The 26255-nt window shown below is 39.7% G+C and overlaps 1 protein-coding gene across 5 annotated transcripts in view; it reads left to right on the top strand.

Annotated features, from left to right (window-relative positions):
* ARHGAP21 (Rho GTPase activating protein 21) overlaps positions 1-26255 on the top strand; it is a 200374-nt gene that overhangs the window by 136633 nt on the left and 37486 nt on the right. For 3 of the 5 annotated variants that reach the window (XM_078851835.1, XM_078851836.1, XM_073334267.2), the window contains 2 exons: positions 8003-8032; positions 9587-11519. In XM_078851835.1, coding sequence (XP_078707961.1) covers positions 8003-8032; positions 9587-11519 — 1963 coding nt within the window. The remainder of the gene's footprint in view (positions 1-8002; positions 8033-9586; positions 11520-26255) is intronic. The other 2 variants (XM_073334271.2, XM_073334272.1) reach the window with 1 other exon arrangement.

Raw genomic sequence — 26255 nt, 5'->3', positions numbered from 1 at the left:
AGGAGTGTAAAAAAAAAATTTGATTGGATGTAATCTAAATATCTTCCAGGGAACCAGTAATATGTTAACTTTTAAATCCAGTGATACTTAATGGCAGTGGCTTTTTCTTAAAGGGGCTAATCATTCTGTTTTATGAGGATACCTTCAGGAAAGTTAGTGGCAGTTAAGTTTTGTGTGTGTTGTTCTCATGCTGGTTCCATCCGTTTACTCCTCTAACACGGTTAGCCCTCCTTTTGATGAGATGTATACAGTTTATAAATTGCTTCACCACTCCCATGGTGCTTTAGTTCCATTATTAGTTTTCCCCTTCTGTGCTGGAACACTAATATATAAAGAGCACAGTAGCAATATATTGATTTAAACATAATAGCATAAACAGAGCCACAAATACTACCCTAAATCGACTCTAAATGCAGTAATAGCAGAAGACAAACACTTCATGCTTAGACATAGATGTCTCATGTAATCCAGCCCTTTTAACTATTACCCAGATTCTCAGACTTTCTTCACAGTTTCAGAGTAACAGCTGTGTTAGTCTGTATTCGCAAAAAGAAAAGGAGTACTTGTGGCATCTTAGAGACTAACCAATTTATTTGAGCATAAGCTTTCGTGAGCTACAGCTCACTTCATCGGATGCATACTGTGGAAAGTGTAGAAGACCTTTTTATACACACAAAGCATGCTCTCTCTAGTTAGTCTCTAAGGTGCCACAAGTACTCCTTTTCTTTCTTCACAGTGAAAGTTTCACTCCTTACCGGGGCTTGAGAGAGTTTAGGGACTCCCATTTTTCATTCTCTAGAGATTCCATCATCAGCTGCAGAACTCAAAAGGTAATCTATTTTGGTTGCATCACACCTCCAACTACCTTACTTTGAAAGATTCAAAACAGTCATCTCCTCTTGGAAACTAGCCCAAAAGGGAACATAAATGCGTCCTTGTGGATTACTTTGGCAACTTGTAGATGTCATCTTTGAAGTGTCCAAGAGCTACTGACTGTAACTTTGTCAGAAGGGTATTCTACTTTATGTTTAAATAAAACCACTGAGGTTGGATTCAGGAAAAGATCATTAAGCTATTTTTCATTTGGTGTCCCATCAATGGCAATGTATTTGAGCATTTGAAATAAATGGCAGCATGTTACAATTTGCTGTTCCTCACAAAACTGACTGCATTGTACTTTTTGAGAGAAGAGCAATTTATTTATTTGTAATGTGGGTTAATCTTGTTTTCTTTTTTAAATTAAAGGATGTGGACTTTCAGAAAGCATTAGACACTGTACCTCACCAAAGATTCTTAAGCAAAGTAAGCTGTCATGGGAGAAGAGGGAAGGTCCTCTCATGGATCAGTAACTGGTTTAAAAGATTAAAAAAAAGGATACGAATAAATGGTCAGTTTCCAGAATGGTAGATAGTGGTGTCCCCCAGGGATCTGTACTGGGACCAGTGCTGTTCAATATATTTATAAATGATCTGGACAAAAGGGTAAACAGTGAGATGGCAAAATTTACAGACTATATAAAATTACTCAAGAGAGTTAAGTCCAAAGTAGACTGCAAAGAGTTATGAAGGGATCTCTGAAAACTGGGTGACTGGATGATGAAATTCAGTGTTGATAAATGCAGAGTAATGCACATTGGAGAAAACAATCCCAACTATACATACAAAATGATGGATCTAAAGTAGCTGTTACCACTCAAGAAAGAGATTGTGGAATCATTGTGAATGGTTCTCTGAAAAAATCTGCTCAATGTGCAGTGGTGGTCAAAAAGCTAACCATGTTGGGAACCATTAGGAAAGGGACAGATAAGCCAGAAAATATCATAATGCCACTATATAAATGTATGGGATGCCCACACCATGATGGAGGACATGACAGAGGTCTATAAAATTATGAATATTTGGAGGAGATGTTATTTATTCGTTCACATAATTTCACACCCACTAGGCAGCAGGTTTAAAACAAACGTAAGGAAGTACTACTTCACACAACACTGTCAACCTGTGGAACTCATTGCCTGGGGATGTTGTGAAGGCCAAAAGTACAACGGGGTGCAAAAAAGAATTGGGTAAATTCATGGATGACAGGTCCGTTAATGCTTAGGGTTGCAACCTCATGGTCTGGGCATCCCTAACCTATGACTGCTAAAAGCTGGGAGTTGACAACAGCTGATGTATCACTTGATGACTGCCTGTTCTGTTCATTCCTTCTGAAGCACCTGGCATTGACCACTGTCCAAAGACAGGATACTGGGCTAGATGGACCATTGGTCTGACACAGTATGGCCGTTCTTATGTTCTGATGACGTGCAATTTAATCCTTCCCAAAACTGAAAATTGAGGGATTTTGAATTTGAATTTTGGTATTTCGGACATGGGTCATGGTGAGCAGAGGTGCTTCTTTTGTCAAGCTAACTATTGTTCCAAATGGTCCTGTATGTAGTCTGGGAAGGAGAAAACCAAGTAATTGCCAGCTGAACGTATCCAGATCTTAAAAATATACATCTAGCTTTACATACTTAATTATACCAAGAAGAAATAAAGTATTGCTCTCAGCCCCAAAACAGCTTTCAAAATTCAAAGTCCCTTGAACATACCCTTTTTTCTTTTTAATTCTCTCATGTTTTGAGATCAGATTTCTCTTTTAATGAACTGGCACTCACTTCCTGATTGTCAACAAGGGGTGGGAATAAGGACTCCGCAAAATAACAATTCTGCTGCTGCTTTCTCTTCTGCTGGTGGTGGGCCAACTCCCACCGGTTACTCTCCTAGTCGTAGAGTTTAAGGCCAAAATGGAGGTAATCTAGTTTGACCTCCTTTATATCACTGGCCACCAGTGCCACCCAGTTCCCGCAACTAAACCCAACAACCAAAATTACAGCCCATAGGAGGTTAAACTGTAACGTGCTGTGGGCAGAGAGTAGGCAGGATCAAGGTGCATCAATGCCAGGGCATTAATTAGAGAGACCCAGATAATACTAGCAAGTCACCTGCATGCTGTGATGCAGAGGAAGGTGCGGGGAAAAAAAATCCCAAGGTGTCTCTGCCAATCTGACCTGTGGGAAATTCCTTCACAATACCACATACGGTGATTTAGACCCTGGGCATGTGAGCAAGAACCAGTCAGCTAAGCACCAGAGAGAGAATGCTTGGTGCCACCTCAGAGCTTTAGAATGCACTGTCCAGTGTTCCATTACCAGCTGTTTCTATCTGTGATGCTTCAGAGGAAGGAGACGTTAAAAAAACAAACCAACAAAAAAAAACCAACCCCAAGAATACATTGGTTATGTGAAACTGAGGGAAGATTTCCACTTCTCCAACCTGCTTTTACTGAGGCTGTAGCTACAGTAACAGCGTCAAATCTAAGGAAAATTTTGGGGTTGTGGAAGAGGAGCACTAGGGTATCAGATGACCCTGGAGGCTGTCAGTGTCCTTGAGAGAGGGCCAACAAAGAAATCAATAATGTCGAACTGCGATGGTGTTTTTTGTGGTGCAGACAAGTCCACAAGGAAGTGAACCTAATCTGTCAATTTATTTCATATAGACATCTAGCTATTATTGGATCGTTCCCCTCTATTCGACATTGGTGAGGCCTCATCTGGAGTACTGTGTCCAGTTTTGGGCCCCACACTTCAAGAAGGATGTGGATAAATTGGAGAGAGTCCAGCGAAGGGCAACAAAAATGATTAGGGGACTGGAACACATGAGTTATGAGGAGAGGCTGAGGGAGCTGGGATTGTTTAGCCTGCAGAAGAGAAGAATGAGGGGGGATTTGATAGCTGCTTTCAGCTACCTGAAAGGGGGTTCCAAAGAGGATGGCTCTAGACTGTTCTCAATGGTAGCAGATGACAGAACGAGGAGTAATGGTCTCAAGTTGCAGTGGGGGAGGTTTAGATTGGATATTAGGAAAAACTTTTTCACTAAGAGGGTGGTGAAACACTGGAATGCGTTACCTAGGGAGGTGGTAGAATCTCCTTCCTTAGAGGTTTTTAAGGTCAGGCTTGACAAAGCCCTGGCTGGGATGATTTAACTGGGAATTGGTCCTGCTTCGAGCAGGGGGTTGGACTAGATGACCTTCTGGGGTCCCTTCCAACCCTGATATTCTATGATTCTATGATCGTAACTGGTCTTCAGTCACTACCCACCTGGTGCTGAAAGTCTGTGTCCCTTTACTAATTACCTGAATCATGTAGCTTCCCTCAAACTAATGGGTCCATATTGATCTTCCATGACATTTTATTATCCTTTCAAACTATGAAATATTTTGTAATCAAGTATATTTCAACAGAAGTTGTATTTTGACTGTACTCTTGGGGTCTTTGGTTAATTGAGGCTTTTAGCTTTTGAATTAAAGCAAACATTTATTGCCCACAGAAGTTAATGTAAAGCTTTACCAGTAAACAGTTGGGGATGGGAGATGTTGCAGGTATTATGCCCAAGGAATAGGGAGATGAAGAGGATAGAAATATATAGTATTAACCTGCTCAGTAAATCCTGTTTTATGGCATTAAGGAATAATATTTAGAAAATATCATTTCCATCACATAAATGACCAATTTAAAGAGACATTTAATATCCTATGAAAACATCAGTAATATGTTGGGGCTTTTTCATTTAAATGAACCCCGTTGAGTTGTATTCTTGGCACAAATGTGATCTTGGCACAAATAAACTAAACAGTGATGCTGCAAGATGAGTGACAAGATGCATCCCTCTTTTAAAAGAGAACTGTCTGATCTAGTGCTCCCCTGTTCATGCATAATAGTGAAGGGCAGGAATAGGCAAGAGCACAATTAAATGGATTAGTAAAGAAATGAAATCTTAAGAAAATGCAACTGGCTGGGGAGGGAAGAAGCCATGCCAATGGCTCAGTTCTCCAAGGGGGTACCTGAACAAGCAAAGTACTTAAACATGTGCTTATCTTAAAGTGTGCAGGTGGTCCCATTGAAATAATTCAGACTTTTTATGTGCTTAAAGTTAAGTATGTGCTCAAATGTGTCTGTGGATTGGGGCCAATGGGCGCAAATTCTCAGGTTACAAAGTTTACCATGATGATCTTTGAAATCGCTTATCCCAGCATGTTGTTTTAGATGTTTCTGAAATGGAACTGTGTGTTTTTAATTAAAATTTGACCAAGTGTGGTGGTTTCAGGTAATAACCCTGGAAAGAAAAAGACAAACTGGCTTTGCATTTTAGTAGTTCTAGTGCCAAATGGCATAAAAAAGTAGTGAAAATTACAAAAATGAATGAACATCTTATGTTCATTATTTAGTGTAATATGAGTTGATAAAACATTTATTTACTTAAAATAGGATGAAATTTTCTTATTAGAGATCCATTGTGTTAGGTGCTGTACAGATAGTCTCTTTGCTGAAAAGTTTTGCATACAAATATACAAACAAAAACAGGCAGAGGATGAGGGAGAGGGATAGAATTATAGTGTTTTTTATGATGTAGATTATTCTTACTCAACTTGATTAAAAACAGGGTTTTCTTCTAAATAATGGCTGCATTTCCCTTTATCTTATGAGTAGAGCACGGTTTCTCAAAGTTCATTGCACCGCAACCCTCTTTTGGACACCCCCCCCCCCCCAAAAAAAAATTATTACATGATCCCAGGAGGAGGGACCGAAGCCTGAGACTGCCCAAGCCCCATTACCCCGGGTGTGGGGGGACCAAAGCCCAAGGGCTTCAGCCCCACACAGGGGGCCTGTAACCTGATCCCCACTGCCCAGGACTGAAGCACTTGGGCTTCAGCCCTGCATGGTAGGGCTCAGGCTTTGACCCTGGGCCCCAGCAAGTCTAAGCCAGCCCTGGCGACCTCATTAAAATGGGGTTGCGACCCACTTTGGAGTCCCGACCCACAGTTTGAGAACCTCTGAAGTTAGGGTGACCAGACAGCAAGTGTGAAAAATCGGGATGGGGGTGCGGGATGTCAGGCGTCTATATAACACAAAGCCCCAAGTGTTGGGACTGTCCCTGTAAAATCAGGACATCTGGTCACCCTAGCTGAAGCAGAGCAACAGATTTACAGGGGAAGTATAATTATAGTTCTACAGCATGCTTTCATAGAACTGAATCATATTTTTATGGGAAGTAGGAATGTATACAAAGATGCAGTTCTTTTGGATCATTAAAAAGAGAAATTTTGTGAGTGCTGTGCTTCCAAAACTCTCAATGCATTCCTATGTGTTTGGCAACTCTTGTCATCAGGGCCTTAAATGGGGTAGCGCTTTTAAAAAGTCAAAAGGTCACTACTGTAATTTAAGCCAAACCACAGTGGCTAATTTTTGTAAACACATCTTTTAGTGCAACAGGTTTGAGACACTATATTAGTCTTTCACATATTAAACTATTAAGAGGAACTAAAAGACTGAAAAGAATATGCAAATTTTCCCCCAATATATTTTCAACTGTACGCAAATAGAGATATGAATGCCAGAAAATGTATATTGATGCACGTAAGATTCTTGAACCTATTTTTAAAATTCATCATTGACTGGCTGATTAAAGCTGTTAAAATTTTTCAGACTAAATAATAATATTACCAGTATCTCATCATTCATTTCCTCCGCTTATAGTATTATTGGGACAGTAATAAAACTCAGTGCTTTCACTTCCTTAAATGTTACAGTATTTCTGTGCAGGCCCGTAACTGGGATTATAAAAGGAAGGATTTAATTAATACAAGTGTGGAAACTCCTCACTCTGTTTTTTCTCCACTGAAAATGAAGCTTGGACTGAATTAGCTCATTAGGGAATTCTCCCAATCCCTCAGAGCCCTTTTTAACCAACTCTCGTTTCTTCACAATAGTGAGCCTGCTCTGTACAGATATTAAGCAGCTGTGATCATAAATGCATATACCTTTGTGTACATAATGTTTAAAAAAAGTATCAGCCCTATTTTGAGCATCGTCAGACAGTTAGTTATCTTCTGAAGCATGTTAATAGTTCAACATCCAAGTTTCTGTCAGTACATAATTATTACATTTCCAGTCTCTTGTAGTTTGAGGCATCTCCAGATCTTGTCAGTTTAGATCTTAGCATTTTTTTTTCTTCAAAGTTCATGAAGCATTGTTGATGGTGGACATATTTTACAAAGATGCAAACTCCAACACAGTTTATAACTTAAGTCTGATGGAGAACGTTAACATTAGCTTAGTCCAGGAAGGAGAACTATTTTGGTTTTTTGCCTTACAAACGGGCAAAATTCTGCCTGGTCTTAATTATTTTGCATGATAATAGTCTGTTATTTCATTTGCATGTTTCTGGGTGTCTTTTCTTCCTTCTCATTTCTTTTTAAATTTTATTGGGAGCCTGTCAAGATCACATATATCCACTTATATAAAAGTATAAAAATAGTTTTTATATTCTGCTATAGGGAAAAACATATAGATAAAAAAACTATTAGGGTGCAACATGTAATGGAAACACAGCTTGTTCCTGTTTTGTGAGGGGTGGAAAAAAATGAAACCAATCACATGGGGAGGATGTTTCTGCAGAATCATCCCTCTAATTTCAGATATATAGTGTGAAAGCAGCTGCAGTCAGCTGACAGCTTGTGGTTATGTTCAGATACATGTGGGGAAGGGGTGCACTGTTTCAAATGCATAATGAAGACCTCATTTCGTCATCTGGAAGCAGGGATGGTAGCAGCTCAGGGGAGATGAGACAGTAATGTTGCTCTAGTGGAAGGGAAGCCTTGTTACACATAACCAGAGCACTCTGCATGCAACAGTAAAGATGCACCAAGACAACATGGCACAAATGTATTTTGCTTTCCGGAGCGGGTAGAGAATAAACGCAAGAAGCAGGAGATGGACATGTCCACAAAGAACCTGAAGTTATTTTTTTATACTCCACTGCCCTTTACCTCTGTTGGTACCTTCCAGAGAAATTGGTATTAGATGTATTTTTAGCTTGCTGTATCCAGAATCAGTATGACAACATAATTCTGTCTTTACATCTGTAAGCAGCTTTTACTATATTTTCCTATTTTCTGCCAGCTGCAGTTTACAAAGGATGTCACAGCACTGGTAAGAAATGTACACAGTAGCAATTTCTCAGATTTTTGTAAGGCATGTTTTTCTTAAGATTTATAAGAAGCCAGAATATTAAAACCTGCGAGATGCTGGAAATGAGCTCGATATGCTGATCAGCTAAATTCCCTTCATAGCGTATAACCCTGTTAATTTGTAGAGTATGCCTGTGTTACTTGGTTGATTTCTTTTCAGTTTGCTTTAATATTCTGCACTTAACTAATGCTCAACATAATGTTTTTTGCAGCAGTGTTTTAAGTGCCTCGCCCTCCCCCTCAGTACTTTGCTCTCAGTCTTATGTTTATGGCTGCACTATGGCTTTTACAACCTGTCTAATGCTAAGACAAGTCATGTTGATTGTCTGAATTGAGCATGTTATGATTTGAGCAGGAAATGCTGTAATATGATACCACACCTAAACTGTATAAAAGATCTGGGAAATCATTTTAGTCATTTGCTGTATTGGCAAGATTGGAATTGTCAGCTCTCTATTTCATCACATTTTAATTAAACCAAGTAATGCTAAAGTTTTAAAATAACGTAGTAGTTTTTATGGATTTTTAAATGTTGTTTGACTTTGATTTTGTGTATATGCTGTTGGTTTTGCAATGATTACAGAAATGTCTCTTGATGCAAAAGGGAGACTGATGAAACGTGCAAAATGTAATCTAACCATTTTTCTTAGGAGTCAGGCTCTTAAACACAAGGTAAGATGTGAATTATTAAACATACACAGCAAATTAATTCGAAATTTTAGTTTGCATTTTACAGTAATGGTGTATAGACAATAGTAGGTACGCATGTATTTTCAAATTTATATCTGTCAATTTAAGCAACTAATTTTATAATAGTGTCATTTATTGAATGTCTTCTATAACATGTAAGATTGTTTAAAGGGTGGTGGGTGTTGGCTGGCAACAAAGATGTTATCAGTCACTCTAATTTATTCATTTTACATTTAGCAACAGTGCCTTTTACATATGAGAATCTATATTACAGGAAGAAGTAGATAGCATTTGTATACAATCTTTTAAATGGCAAGACAACAGAGAATATTCTAGTGCTGGTTAAATGTATTATGCAGTCATTTAACCTGTCGATTGCTGTGAAATCCTGGCTCTCAGCATCAAGAGGCTTAAAAGGGAGGAATATTTGAAGTAGTATGGTTGGAGGAAATTGGGTGGTGGTGGGGATTAATCCTTTAGTTTGTGCTCACAAATCTTGGGAAATGTCTCATCTACCTGCATTGATTTTTAGAAATTTGTAATTCATTTGGTTTCTAAAGTGAGTTTTTTGTTTTTTTCTTTGCTGTAGTGACTTCACATGTTACATTTCCAAACAGCAAGGAAGCATTAAGGGAAGAAATGTACTATTTTTATACATTTTTAAACTGTGCTGTTATTTAAGATCAAGTGTAGTATGAATTTAATATCCAAGCTGTCTTCTCTCTAGGGACTTTATCCTGCCATTGCAGGAGAATGGACTCAGTGTGGTGATCTTTCCATCTCTGTTTTCTGTGAATTAACACTTTTTTAAATCGTCCATCCACAGGCATATTCCCAAGATGCCTACCTGAAAGGCAATGAAGCCTATAGTGGCAATGCTCACAACATTCCTGAACCACCACCAATATGTTATCCTCGACTAACATCCACAGCTTCTGTCATGGCACAGTCTGTAGACATACCGCCTTCTGACTCTTCATTGGGCAAGCAGCAAGCCACTAGACCAGTACGAACATTGATGCAACCAGACAGGGCCTATAGAATGGAAATACAAGTGCCTCCATCACCAACAGACATTGCAAAATCAAATACAGCTGTGTGTGTTTGCAATGAAACCATAAGGACTGTGGTTGTGCCTTCTGAGAAGGCTGTAGATTTGCCATCGTGTAGAACCAATCATGCTGGTCCATCACACAGGACGGAGGAAGTGAGGTATGGCTTAAAGGATCAAACCACTTTAAAAACAAAAGCATGGACCACATCACCACCATCTTCAGTGTCCACTGCCGTTGTACTTCCTCAGACTCCACTTACAAGGCCAGTAGATCCCACTGGAATGACAAGTAAATCTGGAAATTATGGAGGACACCCAGAAGGGATCTCAAGCACTAGACCACCTGCAGGTTCTCCCCCAACCTCTACTAATCACTATACTTCTCCAAACTCCCACCAGCACATAGACTGGAAAAACTACAAAACCTACAAAGAGTACATTGATAACAGACGTTTGCACATGTACGGCTGCCGAACAATACAGGAAAGATTGGATAGTTTGAGAGCGGCCTCTCAAAACGCAACTGATTATGTGGTGCCAAATCGCACTATTTCACAGGTACGACGCAGAAGCACCTCTCATGATAGGGTTCCACAGTCTGTTCAGATCCGACAACGGAGCGTGTCCCAGGAAAGACTTGAAGATCCTGTGTTGATGAAAGAGTGGCCAAGAAGTGCTTCACAAGATGCATTAACTTCGCCATCTATTAGTTCTAGGAGCCACAGAACTCAGTCGTGGGATTACCTTGGCAAGCAGGGTGAAACAGAAAATTTTTGTGCTGAGAATCTTGTTGCAGATTCAAATGAAGACAGAAAAAAGACTTACAAGTGGACTGGATTTACTGAGCAAGATGATCGGCGAGGTATTTATGAAAGATCTAGACAGCACGCATTTCATATGTCCCTTCGAGGTCCCCATTTTTCTGTGGCTCCAGGTGCTTATAATTCAGACAGGCGAAAAAGCAATAGAGCTTCTGTGTCTGCTTCTCAGTTCCAGAAAGTTCCATCAGATGTAAAAACACTGCAGCCGACTAGGGATTTTCAAATAGCTGGTGGCATTTCAAAGCCTACAACCACCTCACAAGAGAGACTGTCTCTTGTGACAGACAAAAGTTCTAAAAGTAACTCTTTGAAGACCTCTGTTCCCTATGCAGAAAAATCTTCACTTCCCATTAATCAGAGCCTGGATATTGTGGCCAAAGACCAAAGAGCAGTAAATCACTTGCATCAGAGTGATCTGTTAAATCAGCAATCAAGGATCCGAGGAGAAGATGCCCCAGACCACAAAACAGAAATTGGCAAGAGCATCCAACCCCTCACTTCAACTGCAGCTTCTGCCAGACTTGTCCAACAGATGAGCGAGAGCTCAGCTACCTCTGATAACTTAGATGTTTCCTTTAGACAAAAAATTCAACATTTTGAAAGGGAAAATGCACAAGAGCCTGAAATTCAGCAACCAGATGTTCCGGAAAATGACACAGAAACAGTTGTCTTCCGGGAAAAATCTCCTTCTGGTCACCAGACTCCACAGCCTTTGAGACAACAATCCTACATCCTAGCAGTAAATGACCAGGAGGCTGTCTCAGACACTACCTGTTGGTTACCTAATGATGCACGTAGAGAGGTGCATATAAAAAGAATTGAAGAAAGGAAAGCATCAGGTTCCAGCCCACCTGGTGATTCCTTGGCATCCATTCCATTTATAGGTGAGCTAAACAGATTCATTGTATCAGTGTAATATGTATAAAGTATATTGTTTTACTACTTTGTCTCTAATTTATAGGGTTTAAATCAAGAGAACAACATTCAGGTGGCTAATTAGAAGTCATTTAAACCTTCCCTCTGTGTGGATCTTTTCCAACACTACTTAACCAAATAGACATTTAGGATGGTAAACACTGGAGTATTTTTCAGAAGAGGAAAAATATTTCATTCGTTGTGTGCTGTATAGTATGTCTAGGAAAACCCATTGTGATTCAAAATGTTTCTCTAGAATTTTCTTCAATTTCTTCCACAACTCCCAAAATTATATACCTTTTTCTGGTTTTTACTCCACGATCTGATCTGATCTTATTTGCAGTGGAGCATTGTGCATGTGATCATTTTTTATTCATTAGAAATAATTCAGCAGAATCAGTGCTTATAATGCTTTTCAAAACACTGTAAAATATAAGGTTGCTGCCCCAAGGACCGTTAGTCTTTCTTAGAAAATGATTGGTGGTGTGGTGATATGGGTGAGGATAATTGTAATAACGATTTGTGAAAAAAACCTGGTCTTAAGGGATTTGATTTATAAGTAGGGGGAAGCTGTTCATTGCCAGGACTTGGGGAGGGAGGAGCTGTTCCAGGTGTAAGCGGTGGAACAAAAGATGGTGCAAATCTGCAAGCAGGGAACAATTAATAGGATTGAGTAAGAGCAGGATGAATGGAAGGTCATGAAGGTTGTCATGGGCAGAGACATAAATGGGGACAGAGTTGTACAGAGCCAAGAAGGTGAGAATAAGAAGCATGACATTGGTGTGGAAGGGAAAAGGACGCCCACAAGGGACTTAAGAAGCAGCAAGTAAAGAGCTTTGCAGTGTTCTGGGTAGATGAGAAGGCACAGAGCGAGTTACAGAGAAGAGGACATTTCAGTATCAAGGGTGAGATGTGTTTCTGTTGTATTCAGGTTAAGTTGCACTCATCACCATATCATCTGAGTTGTGGTAGTTATGCTTATTCTTTAATCCATTGGAAACCTAGGCTCTGCAGACCTTTTCCCACACATGCTGATTTGCATCTGGCTGCATCATCTTGAATGTAAACATGCACAGTATTTTCCATGTAGTAAATATCAAGCTTCGCTTCCCAGGTTAATTTAGGTGAAGATTAATTAATTGACATTGCTTGAAAGGTTGAGTGATGCAAGGGAGTATCAGATGTATTGTCATGCAGCCCTCTTGGGTCATGGGTCCATGGCAACCGTTTTTGTCTAGAACTAATAGGTAAACTTCCCAACCAAGCTGGGAGTCACTTCATGATATCCAACATGAAATAGTGAAGAGAATTTTTGTGTATTGGAGGGCAAAGGTCTCTCAGAGAATGCATATTATTTTCTTCTTTAGCTTTAACAGAGGAACTTTCTCTGTGAATGGACAGGTGGTTTTTCATACTGTCAAGTTGGTATAGAAAGCATATAAGTTTGTTTGTTTTGATTGATTGGTACATCCTCACCATTAATTATTACACAAGCCCACGTTTCTTCTTAGTGCATTAGCATAAGACAGCAAGGCATGTAACCAATAAACATTTATTGTGTGCGGGGGGAGTATATTTTGTATCTCAAAAGCTTAGTGCTCTTTCACTGTTAAAGGTCTTAGTTTGTCACATATGCAAGTTTTACATGAAGTCTGACTTAGGTATATTAAGAGGTTCTGTATGGTTTCATGCATAGATTATATATATCTTGTTTGAGTGGTTAAGAACTCTCTAACCACATACTATTTAAATGTCATACTGTAACAGGCAAATAATGCCACATTACAATAAAAGATTGTGTAAAAAGGGTTGGGTTTAATTTAAACAAAAAAGATTTCCCAAGAACTTGTGACAAATGTGGCTTACTTCCAGATTTTAAACAGGTATGAAGATTAAAATCCAAAGGAGCTTTCAGTTATGACAGAGGTATTTAATTTTGGTAATGGCTCTCTGCAAGATACAAGAAAGAGTTGATAGGTTTTTTTTTTGTCTGCTGTCTCAACACCGTGTGATCCTGTGAGGTTTTCATAAGCTATGCAGCTGTCTCTTGGATGTGAGACCTCCAAAGAACATAAGGAAGTGATGCTATTGATTCAGTAGGGGTACACCCTTGAGTCACCTAATTATTACGCATGATACTAGGAATCCATATGCTGCTTTAAATGCAGTCTTTTGGAGATGATTTTTTACTGAGGCTCCAGCTACTTGTGTTCGTTAAAGATCAAATGGCACTTTTTAAAAGAGTAGAGCGGTATTAGTTACTAATAATGTGCCTTGAATAATTAACATTCTGTCAACCCTTGAAGTTGTAGGTGGGTACAGTATTCTTCACTTCTGTTTTAAACCATTGTGTGGTGTTGCTACATTTGGCCCCAATGGTGACTATATTTCAATGGATGAAGAGTTCCCTTGTTATATTCTGAATATAATTGGTTAAGCATTTTTTAAGTCTTTTGAGTAAAAGTTACTTGGAAAATCTAAGGGATTTTCTATTTACTATACGGTGGAAGAGAGAAGAATATTGATTTTGTGTAAAATTTTATCGTGGTATTGGCAAACTGCTTCCTCAGGGCTTTATCTGCAGAAGTATGTACACTAGTATCCACTTGGTATAAAATACTGATCTTGTTAGTACAGTGGAACTGGGTTCCAGACTATCTAGGTGTATTATCCAGACTTAAATGCCTAGGGAATAAAAACTTGCTGATGTTATGTAGAGTTGACGTTTTAAATAGACAGATTTTGCTCCTTTTATTATTATTACTTTTCTGTTCCTAAAACAAAATAAACATGATCCAGTTGTTCTAGATGACTTGTTTAGATTTTGGTGAAGATGGGGGAGGATTTGACCAGGAGCAAAGTACTATTAGCCAGCAGGCAGGGAGAATGGGTTGTTTTCAGGGTACTCTGTGGGATCGCATCTTACTGTTTTGCATCCTTCACAGAAATCCAACCAAACTTTCCTTCAGACTAATGCCTTCCAGTTTCTTGCTACACCTAGGGATGTTCAGCTATAGCATGCCTCTTAAAAGTATTCCTTTCATAAAATTGGCCTCTTGAGGAAGGTGGTTTAATAACTGATTTGAATCAGTAAGAAAGATACATTGCTTTAAATAACCTATTTTAATCTTGCTTTCCATTTGTCCTCTTTAGTAATTTTCCTAAGAATTATACCAACCAATAAGTTGATTCTTATTGGTTGGTATAATTTGGCATATATGCACTATATCTGCACATGTTTATTTAAACAAGTATATAGCTTAACATAATTTTATTCAGATTCTTAATTTGTATAGTGTGTATTGTGTTAAATGGTGAATGATTTTTTTTATATACTAGATAATTGATTTTTTTTACTTGTGATTTGTATCCAGCTGCATTTGGATGGAAATTGGAATTTAATTGAAAATGCACAGAAACGGCCTTTTACATTTTTATTGGTTAAATAAAAGCTACCTTATATGTTCAGAATACATAAGAGGAAAAAATAAGCTTATCAAAATATGATCTGCATTTAAAACTGATTTATAAAACAAAGAAGTGCTATCAGTAGTTAGTCAATTGAACTAATTGTTCCTGGTCACCATGTCCTTCAAGATTTTAAAACCAGTAGATCTCATCCTCCCACCTCTAATCAGTTTCTCAAGCTTTATCTCGAGCATTTCCTGCTTTTGCAATCCCAGATGGTTTCTCAAGCGCTGAATGAATGAGGAACTGAACTAGTTAAATAAACTGATATTAAGAAAATATTTTCAACACCTGCAAAAGAGGCTACTACGGTCAAAAGCCTGATGAGCACTTCAACAAATTCTGGCATCAGATGGTTAGACAGGGAGCGATTTCCACCAGTTTAGCGGTTTGACTTTCTTTAAAACTTCAGCAGCAACCCTGTACTACATGAATATTATTTTTATTTAATGTAAATTATTTGAGTAGATGATAGTAATGTTAGGATTTAATTTCAAATTTAATTTCATAATTTCAAATTTAATTTTAATTAGATTTTCAAAAAGAAAAAGGTATTTAATTTAAATTTAAAAATCGGGTGTATATAAAGCCCAATTCTTATAAGAAGATAAATTTTTACCTGCCCTGCTCTTGAGTGCATTTCTTTCATGTATACAATAAGCAGCAAATTACTTGTAAAATTTCAATCTTTCTGTCAAAGGCATGCCAGTATTTTTAATATATTAAGACTGATAATGTGTCAGTCTCCCAGGAAGTGGCATCATTTAAGTCCATTACCAATATATGTGGTACTGTAGTTGTGTATAATTTAGAGAAACTTGGCCAAATGTACAATAGCTTCCTTTATTTTCTTTGTTTACAGATACAGAACATTGGTAGTCCAGAAGGTTAATAGGAGTCAAAAATATGTTCAATGTTTTTGGTCTCTAGTTCAGGTCTCTCCTGTCTGTTCAGCTAAATTCTTTTCACTAAAAAAAAACCCTTGGCCATAGCAAACTGTAATTAAATGCACGTCTGCCCAAGTGACTCCAAACCAGAATGCTGTTAAGTGTGTACGTAAGTGGTTAATAAAACATGCTTCAGTAGGATTCCAAGTTTTTGGCATCTGAATCATCATCCTTATTTTATTTGTATTTTTTCAGTATTTACTCTGTCTAGCTGTTACTCATTATTCTTTCCCTTAAAATGTATTCTGCTGTTCATTGATGCCAGCCACTGTTACACAAGTTCCAAAGCGGGATTGTAAGTCAGTTTGCCTGATTTTAGGAGCGTTTTATCAAATATTTATCTCTGAGTTTTTGCATGATCCCTTTATGACCTATTTGTCTGTACACTTTTTACTTTATGATGTTAAACAAAAATATTTTTGATCTTTTGTTACATCACAGCTATGGTTGACTTGTTTCTGTTGTGGTGGCTAATTAATTCTGGCTCATTTTCCCCCTTGCACCCATTTTGATTCCTTTCCTAGTTTCCTGCCCCTGATTTCTTTATAAAGTAAAGTAATTGCAGTAATACTTCTTTTGCTGAATTTCTAAAACACCTTTCATCTGGGGATCTCAAAATGCTTTTCAATGATCGATTTAATCTCCCAAAACCCATCTATATTGTGCTTGTGTGGTGGTATGTTCTCCTGCAGTGGAGGAGTCAGCAACAGAGCCATTCGTAGAACCCAGCAATCCCAACTGCTGATTTAAATGCTGGCCTGCACGTATGATCTGACATATTTGACAGTTTCTTATGACCAGGTACTTTTAACTTAAAAAAGTCTTCCCCATTTACCCCTTGAATAAAAATAATAGTTTTAACACCGCTCTCCCCAACCTCCCTTCCCAAGGTGTTTGGGCCCATGTATAGAATAGAGTGGTTTCAAATACACTGAAAACACCTATAATAACTATTCTTTTCAATTTTAAAAGAACTAAAGCATATTTAAGAAATGCAATACAGAAAAGATGGTGGTAGTGTCTTAATGAACTCGGGCACCAGTATATCTGTTTTCACCATCATGTTTTGTAGATGGATAACTTGTCCCAGCCAGTACTTGATGCCCTATAATGAGCGTACGCTTTTGTTGTGCAAGTCCCATATATTGTAAGTTTGGACAATTTATTTGAGGTATTGCTCCATCAGTACACTACTTTTGCCTAGATATGTTTTATTATTAAGTGTGAGTTGGGCTGCAGTTGTCCATTCTTTGATAGTTTTTATAAAGAAAATAAAATGCACTGGAATAGGTAAATCTATACAATGTTAGGAAATTTGGGGGCAAATAGCTGATGTAGTCATATCATATGATAGGTTTCAGTGGTAGCCGTGTTAGTCTGTATCAGAAAAAAAAAACGAGGAGTCCTTGTGGCACCTGAGAGACTAACAAATTTATTTGGGCATAAGCTTTCGTGGGCTAGAACCCACTTCATCAGATGTATGAAGTAAAAGGTACAGGAGCGGGTATAAATACATGAAAGGATGTGGGTTGCTTTACCAAGTGTTAAGTCAGTCTAATGAGATAAATCAATTAACAGCAGGATACCAAGGGAGGAGAAATAACTTTTGAAGTGGACTCTTTCCATTCCACTAGTATCTCTGGAGGATGTTGAACAGAGACTACTAATGTTAGGAATTGCATTTAAATCAGCAGGTCCAGATAACTGTCATCCAAGAGTTTTAAAAGAGCTGGCTGGGGAGCTCACTGGACCATTAATGTTGATTTTCAATAACTCTTGGAAAACTGTGGAAGTTCTGAAAGACAGCTAATGTTTTTGTGCCAATATTTTAAAAAGGTAAATGGAATGACCTGTGTGGTTGTAGGCCTGTTGTCCGACATGGACCCTGAGCAAGATACTGGAGCATCTGATACTGGACTTGATTGATTAAGAATGAAACAAGGGTAATATAATTAATGCAAGTCAACCTGGGGTTTATAGAAAATAGATCATGTCAAAATAACTTGATTTTTTTAAAATGAGATTACAAGTTTTGATTGATAAAGGTCATAGTATTCATGTAATAGACTTCTTTAGGGCATTGGACTTGTTACTGAACATTTTGATTAAAAAAAATGAAATAAAACTAACATAGCATGCATTAAATGGATTAAAAGGTGGCTAGATGGTAAGTCTCAAAAATATAATCATAAATGGGTTCATTGTGCGGGAGTGTTCCCAGTGAGGTCCTGCCAGGATCAGTTCTTGGTCCTATGCGAATTAACATTTTTATTAATGACCAGGAAGAAAACAAAATAATCACTGATAAGTTTGAAGATTGCATAAAAATTGGGGGAGTGGTAAAAAGGAAGAGGACAGTCACTGATTCAGAGAGATCTGGATCACTTAGTAAACTGGACACCAGCAAACAATATGCATTTTAGTACAGCTAAAATTAAATGTATATACCTTAAAATAAAGAATGTAGGTCATACTTTCAGGATGGGGGACTCTATCCTGCAAAGTAATGACTCTAAAAAAAAGATTTGAGGGTCATGGTGGGTAATCAGCTGAAACATTTAACTTCCAGTGTGAGGCTGTGGCAAAAAGGGCTACTGTGATCCTGGAATGCATAAACGGGGGGGGGGGGGGGGGGGAGGAGGAGGAGGTGGTTATTTTACCTCTGTATTTTGCATTGGTGCAACTGCTGCTGCAATACAGTGTCCAATTCTTGGGTCCATGATTCACGAAGGATATTGATAAATTGGACAGGGTTCAGAGAAGAGCCACAAGAATGATTAAAGAATTAGAAAACATGCCTTATATGAACTGTTGATAGTTTTGGGGCTGCATTTTTATAAAGAATAAAGCAAACTCTATTAGGAGTTTAACAGTTAAATTACACGTAAAAAGTAAGATAATTGTTCCTTTTGTGGGAATTATTTATGAACTGAATTATGAGGAAACAATGAGAAACCATTTGAATGTAAATGTTTAATTTGCAGTAGATGAAACTGATCTTTTGCATATTTGCAGTGATTGACTGAATTATACAAGTGTGTGCCGTCCCACTGCCAGAAAAACTTCTGTGGCTGTATTACTACCCCACCAATGAAAAGGATCTATTTTTGTTTTTGTCAATTGTTTGAGTTCCTTGTGCTTTGCCAGCATAGTTTTGTATTGCTCACCTTGCAGCCTTCCACAAATTGCCACCACTCCCTTTACAAAGTGCAGTTCAGTGTTGTAAATCCACAAGACTGATGAGTAACCAGAATTACAGTGCTGATTTATACATGAATTACTGTGGGGGGTATCTTACAACAGACAAAACAAATACATGTATAATATCAGGTGTGGATTTCATAAACCCTGAAAAGTTATAGAAATACAATTTTCCCACCTCCAATTTCATGTTCTGTGGATTTGAACGTGAGTATAATTATTCTGTGTGCTATCTATGCTCTCATTTAGTCCTCTGCTTATAAACCAAATTAAAAACACTTTTAAAGGTCCATGTATACACAAATACCTCATTAAAGAAAATATGGCATATTTTAAAGCTTTAAATCATGTAATAGGCCTTGTTTAAATTATATACTTTTTAGAATATGCTTCATGACCATATATTAAATTATTATCCCTAATAAATGTTAAAAAAAATAACATGCTTTATAATGCATTGAGATGGAGCTGCATTATTTAATAATATTTGTGGATGAATTTCGTAGTATTGAGATACTGATTGCAATATTCATAGAATCAGAGAATATCAGGGTTGGAAGGGACCTCAGGAGGTCATCTAGTCCAACCCCCTCCTCAAAGCAGGACCAATCCCCAACTAAATCATCCCAGCCAGGGCTTTGTCAAGCCTGACCTTAAAAACTTCTGAGGAAGGAGATTGCACCACCTCCCTAGGTAATGCATTCCAGTGTTTCACCACCCTCCTAGTGAAAAAGTTTTTCCTAATATCCAACCTAAACCTCCCCCACTACAACTTGAGACCATTACTCCTCATTCCGTCATCTGCTACCGCTGAGAACAGTCTAGATCCATCCTCTTTGGAACCCCCTTTCAGGTAGTTGAAAGCAGCTATCAAATCCCCCCTCATTCTTCTCTTCCGCAGACTAAACAATCCCAGTTCCCTCAGCCTCTCCTCATAAGACATATGTTCCAGTCCCCTAATCATTTTAGTTGCCCTCCGCTGGACGTTTTCCAATTTTTCCACATCCTTCTTGTAGTGTGGGGCCCAAAACTGGACACAGTACTCCAGAAGAGGCCTCACCAATGTCAAAGAGAGGGGAAGGATCACGTCCCTCGATCTGCTGGCAATGCCCCTACTTATACATCCCAAAATGCCATTGGCCTTCTTGGCGACAAGGGCACACTGTTGACTCATATCCAGCTTCTCGTCCACTGTAACCTCACGGTCCTTTTCTGCAGAACTGCTGCCTAGCCATTCGGTCTCCAGTCTGTAGTGGTGCATGGGATTCTTCCATCCTAAGTGCAGAACTCTGCACTTGTCCTTGTTGAACCTCCATCAGATTTCTTTTGGCCCAATCCTCTAATTTGTCTAGGTCCCTCTGTATCCTATCCCTACCCTCCAGCGTATCTACCTCTCCTCCCAGTTTAGTGTCATCTGCAAACTTGCTGAGGGTTCAATCCACCATCCTCCCGATCATTAATGAAGATATTGAACAAAACGGGCCCGAGGACCGACCCTTGGGGCACTCCACTTGATACCGGCTGCCAACTAGACACAGAGCCATTGATCACTACCTGTTGAGCCCGACAATCTAGCCAGCTTTCTATCCACCCTATAGTCCATTCATCCAGCCCATACTACTTTAACTTGCTGGCAAGAATACTGTGGGAGACGGTGTCAAAAGCTTTGCTAAAGTCAAGGAACAACACGTCCACTGCTTTCCCCTCATCCACAGAGCCAGTTATCTCTTCATAGAAGGCAATTAGATTAGTCAGGCATGACTTGCCCTTGGTGAATCCATGCTGACTATTCCCGATCACTTTCCTCTCCTCTAAGTGCTTCAGAATTGATTCCTTGAGGACCTGCTCTATGATTTTTCCAGGGACTGAGGTGAGGCTGACTGGCCTGTAGTTCCCAGGATCCTCCTCCTTCTCTTTTTTAAAGATGGACACTATATTCGCCTTTTTCTAGTCGTCCGGGACCTCCCCCGATCTCCATGAGTTTTCAAAGATAATGGCTAATGGCTCTGCGATCACATCCGCCAACTCCTTTAGCACTCTCGGACGCAGAGCATCCGGCCCCATGGACTTGTGCTCGTCCAGCTTTTCTAAATAGTCCCGTACCACTTCTTTCTTCACAGAAGGCTGCTCACCTCCTCCCCATGCTGTGCTGCCCAATGCAGCAGTCTGGGAGCTAACCTTGTTCGTGAAGACAGAGGCAAAAAAAGCATTGAGTACATTAGCTTTTTCCACATCCTGTGTCACTAGGTTGCCTCCCACATTCAGTAAGGGACCCACACTTTCCTTGACTTTCTTCTTGTTGCTAACATACCTGAAGAAATCCTTCTTGTTACTCTTAACATCTCTTCCTAGCTGCAACTCCAAGTGTGATTTGGCCTTCCTGATTTCACTCCTGCATGCCCGAGCAATATTTTTATACTCTTCCCTGGTTATTTGTCCAAGCTTCCACTTCTTGTAAGCGTCTTTTTTTTGTTTAAGATCAGCAAGGATTTCACTGTTAAGCCAAGCTGGTCGCCTGCCATATTTACTATTCTTTCTACACATCAGGATGGTTTGTCCCTATAACCTCAATAAGGATTCTTTAAAATACAGCCAGCTCTCCTGGACTCCTTTCCCCCTCAAATTAGCCTCCCAGGGGATCCTGCCCATCAGTTCGCTGAGGTTGTCAAAGTCTGCTTTTCTGAAGTCCAAGGTCCATATTCTGCTGCTCTTTCTTCCCTGTGTCAGGATCCTGAACTTGACCATCTCATGGTCACTGCCTCCCAGGTTCCCATCCACTTTTGCTTCCCCTACTAATTTTTCCCTATTTGTGAGCAACATGTCAAGAAGAGCTCTGCCCCTAGTTGGTTCCTCCAGCACTTGCACCAGGAAATTGTCCCCTACCCTTTCCAAAAACTTCCTGGATTGTCTGTGCACCGCTGTATTGCTCTCCCAGCAGATATCAGGGTGATTGAAGTCTCCCATAAGAACCAGGGCCTGTGATCTAGTAACTTCCCTTAGTTGCTAGAAGAAAGCCTTGTCCACCTTATCCCCCTGGTCTGGTGGTCTAGAGCAGACTCCCACCAGGACATCACCCTTGTTGCTCACACTTCTAAACTTAATCCAGAGAGACTCAGGTTTTTCTGCAATTTCATACCAGAGCTCTGAGCAGGCATACTGCTCTCTTACATACAGTGCAACTCCCCCACCTTTTCTGCCCTGCCTATCCTTCCTGAACAGTTTATATCCATCCATGACAGTACTCCAGTCATGTGAGTTATCCCACCAAGTCTCTGTTATTCCAATCACATCATAATTCCTTGACTGTGCCAGGACTTCCACTTCTCCCTGCTTGTTTCCCAGGCTTCTTCCATTTCTATATAGGCACTTGAGATAACTTGCTGTTTGTCCTGCTTTCTTACTATGAGGCAGGAACCCTCCCCTTTCACGCTCTCCTGCTCGTGCTTCCTCATTGTATCCCGCTTCCTCAGGGCTTTGGTCTCCTCCTTCCTCCGGTGAACCTAGTTTAAAGCCCTCTTCACTAAGTTAGCCAGCCTGCTTGCGAAGATGCTCTTCCTTCTCTTCGTTAGGTGGAGCCCATATCTGCCTAGCACTCCTTCTTCTTGGAACACCATCCCATGGACAAAGAATCCAAAGCCTTCTCTCCGACACCACCTGCATAGCCATTCGTAGACTTCCACAATTTGACGGTCTCTACCCAGGCCATTTCCTTCCACAGGGAGGATGGAGAGCACCACTTGTGCCTTAAACTCCTTTATCCTCCTTCCCAGAGCCAAATAGTCCGCAGTGATCCGCTCAAGGTCATTCTTCACAGTATCATTGGTGCCCACATGGAGAAACAGGAAGGGGTAGCTATCCGAGAGCTATATGAGTCTCTGCAGTCTCTCTGTCACATTGTGAATCCTAGCTCCTGGCAAGCAGCAGACTTCTCAGTTTTCCCGGGTCGGGGAAGCAGATAGATGACTCGGTCCCCCTGAGGAGAGAGTCCCCGACCACCACCACCTGCCTCCTCCTCTTGGGAGCGGTGGTTGTGGAACCCCCATCCCTAGGACAGTGCATCTCATATTGCCAACTCCAAGTGCTCAAACCATAAACCAGGCTGCAAAAATGATTGGCATGAAATTGCTAAAAATAATAATAGTGGGGTTCTTTTAATTTGCTGTCTGGTATTAGGGTTCGTGCTTTGGAGCTTTTCTTTGCAACCATGAGGGCTGGAGACTTTGGGCACAGCTACAACAGAGGGTTTAGAGCAGTGCAGCTGCACTGATACAGCTGTCCCACTGTAAGCTCTCTAATGTAGCTGCTCTAAGCTGATGGCAGAGGGCTCTCCCATTGGCTTAAGTAGTCAAGCCCCTGTGAGTGGCAGAAGCAATGTCAGCAGGAGAAGGTCTCCTGCCGACATAGCGATGTCCCCGCCGACGCTTATGTCGATGTAACTTATATCGCTCAGGAGAGTGATTTATTCACACCCCTGCAGAACATAAGTTATTCTGACATACGCTGTAGTGTAGATATAGCCTTTCTCTTTTAATGGAGGCTGAGATTCTCACACTGTAAAATGAACTCTGGACAGCTGGGGTGTTAAATATTAACTCCAAATTTTCCAGGAATCACGATAAAATTGCAAGAGTTAGCTTTGCTGATAGTTGTGGGGGTGGGGCGAGAATGATAGAGCTGTATTTTCCCAGCAGGAGTTTCTTGGAAGTGTGCCTGACTCAGGCACACTCTCTCCAGATGCAGCAGGGTTGCGCAAGCCAGAGTTGACCCTACTCTACTCTCTCACAGGGTGAATGGCTTCTTGCTGCTGCCTCACAATGGCCCAGTCCTCCTAACATCATGTGCCAGTGCGTGACGGTAGCCTTCCCTACTTCCCCCCCGGGGAAAGCCAGTTAGGGAGTGTTAGGGAGCAAGGCTATCTCCACCATGTTTACTTGTGCAGGGGTGGTCACAGACAGCCCTTTATGGGTATGTCTACATTGCACTGCAGGCCTGTGCTGCCCGACTCAGGCTCAGGTTAAGGGGCTGTCTAATTGTCCTGTAGACGTTTGCTCTCAGGCTGAAGTCCAGACTCTAGAATCCTGCAAGGTGGGAGAGTCACACAGCTCGGGCTGCAGCCTGAGCCTGAAGTCTTCACATCAATTAAAAACAGCCCCTTAGCCTGAGTCATCTGGCATAGGCCAGCTGTTGGTTTTTAACTGCAGTGTAGACATACTCTCAGACTAGAATTTTTGCTAACCTCAGTCAGAGTTTTTAGAGAATCTGAGTTCAGTTCCTGGCTCTGCCAAATGATGCTTGTGTAATCTTGGGCAAATCAATTAATATCTGTGCATCAGTTCCCCATCTGTAACATGGAGATAATTATACTCCCTTTCTACCACCCTTTGTCTCATCTGTGTATAAAGTTAAACTCACATGTAAATCTTTACAGGGTCAGTCCTTGAGGCTGTCAGCTCTTTGGCAGGTACTGTCATTTACTTTTTGTATTTCCATTGCCTCGCACAACAGGTCCCTGATCTCAGTTGAGTTTCCAGGTGCTATTGTAATATAAATAATAATTTGTTAATTAACACTGGGTACCGAGACAGTTAATTGAATTGGACAAGTATAATTGTTCTGACCTTTTGTAGGTTTTGAATCTCTGGTTTAAATTGTATTGCACCCGTGTGTATGTACACAACACTTACAGAGCACCTTTCCTTTGTATAAAGGTTTTTGTAATGTAAGACAGTGCAATTTTATTTTAAAAAATCAAATATGCTTGTCATGTTTCTTGTTGAAACATGTTTAACAAGAATAGCTGCTGTTTCAACATACAGTTTGTCAATCATTGTAGTCTAGTTTGCTTGCTGATTCATTTTCTCAGTCTTACCTCTTTTATGTCACTGGGCAGACAGTAACGTAAAATAGACTTTAGTCATATTTTGTTTTTAAATAAGGAGACTGGTTTTAATTTTTTAATCAGGTAGGTTTGACCAGTTATCTGTAAGTGCTTAAAAGGATACTGTCAAATGGAAATCCCATTTGTACTTACTGTTATAAGTAACCACTGACATTACTGTAACTGAAAGAGAGAAGATTTTTTTTTAATTACTCACGTTTGTTTGCTTTGTGCATTTGACAGCACTTTGTGTGCAGGCATTTTCATGGTTATGCTGATGATGCACACCCTTCCACAGGCTCTGCAAGGAGCTGCTTACCAGTAACAGCTGCAGCAAAGCTGAAACTGAAGGGGTAGCTCTGTGCACAGAGAGAAAAATAAGAGTATGTGTGGTGGGGGTGATTTCAGGTCTGAGAAAAATACTTAAAAAGATAAAAAGATAAGAAGAAAAGCACTTTGTTAAAGGAGGGAAAACATTTTGAGCCTATTTTTCCCCAGCCTTCTGATCCTTTACCAAAAGAGGGGCTGGAGGTGAGGGTGTGGGGGACTGGGGGGACAGGAAAGCTTTAAAATTAATTAATGTTAACAAGATTGTCACTATCAACTTATTTGAGATTTTTTCCTACTCTACATCCTTTTTTACTTAAAAACAGTTTGTGGGGTTTAGATAAAATCTACATTAAGGTATTAAGCTAGACTGTCACTTCACTGTAGCTTAAAAGAAAAGACAAAAGAGAGAGTGGTTACCTGACAACTTCATAACAATGGGAAGATTTTGATATAGGCTGACTTAAAAGCCTGTTTGCCTTGGGGATAAACTTTAAAATACGATAAAGTAATTAGGGCTATACACAGTTTGCTACAAATGAGATTACTTAAGTACTGTAAATGTCTAAAAGTAGTTTAATTTTGTCTGTCTTAGAAAACAAGATGAATGGACAGTACACAGCTTATTTGAATAAGTGATGCCATTTTTAGCTTTGGTCGGGAAGTAAGGAAGGCCATTTTGATTAGATGTTGGAATAAATGAGTAATGTTCGCACCATTATTTTTAAAGAGACAAGAGTTTGCATATTACAGATTTTCCTGTTTCCTATAAACAACTTTTTAATGAAGTTTTTGAAACAAAAACATTGCTTTTTAAAAATAAATATTTCTCCTAATTACCCTTCCCCATTTCATTTGAGTGGTGCCAGATAAATTGCTGCAAG

The sequence above is a fragment of the Lepidochelys kempii genome, chromosome 2 (genome assembly GCF_965140285.1).
Source record: "Lepidochelys kempii isolate rLepKem1 chromosome 2, rLepKem1.hap1, whole genome shotgun sequence".
In the NCBI taxonomy this organism is placed as follows: Eukaryota; Metazoa; Chordata; order Testudines; family Cheloniidae; genus Lepidochelys; species Lepidochelys kempii.
The sequence above is the reverse complement of the archived record's forward strand: the minus strand, read 5'-3'. Positions and strand labels throughout refer to the sequence as shown.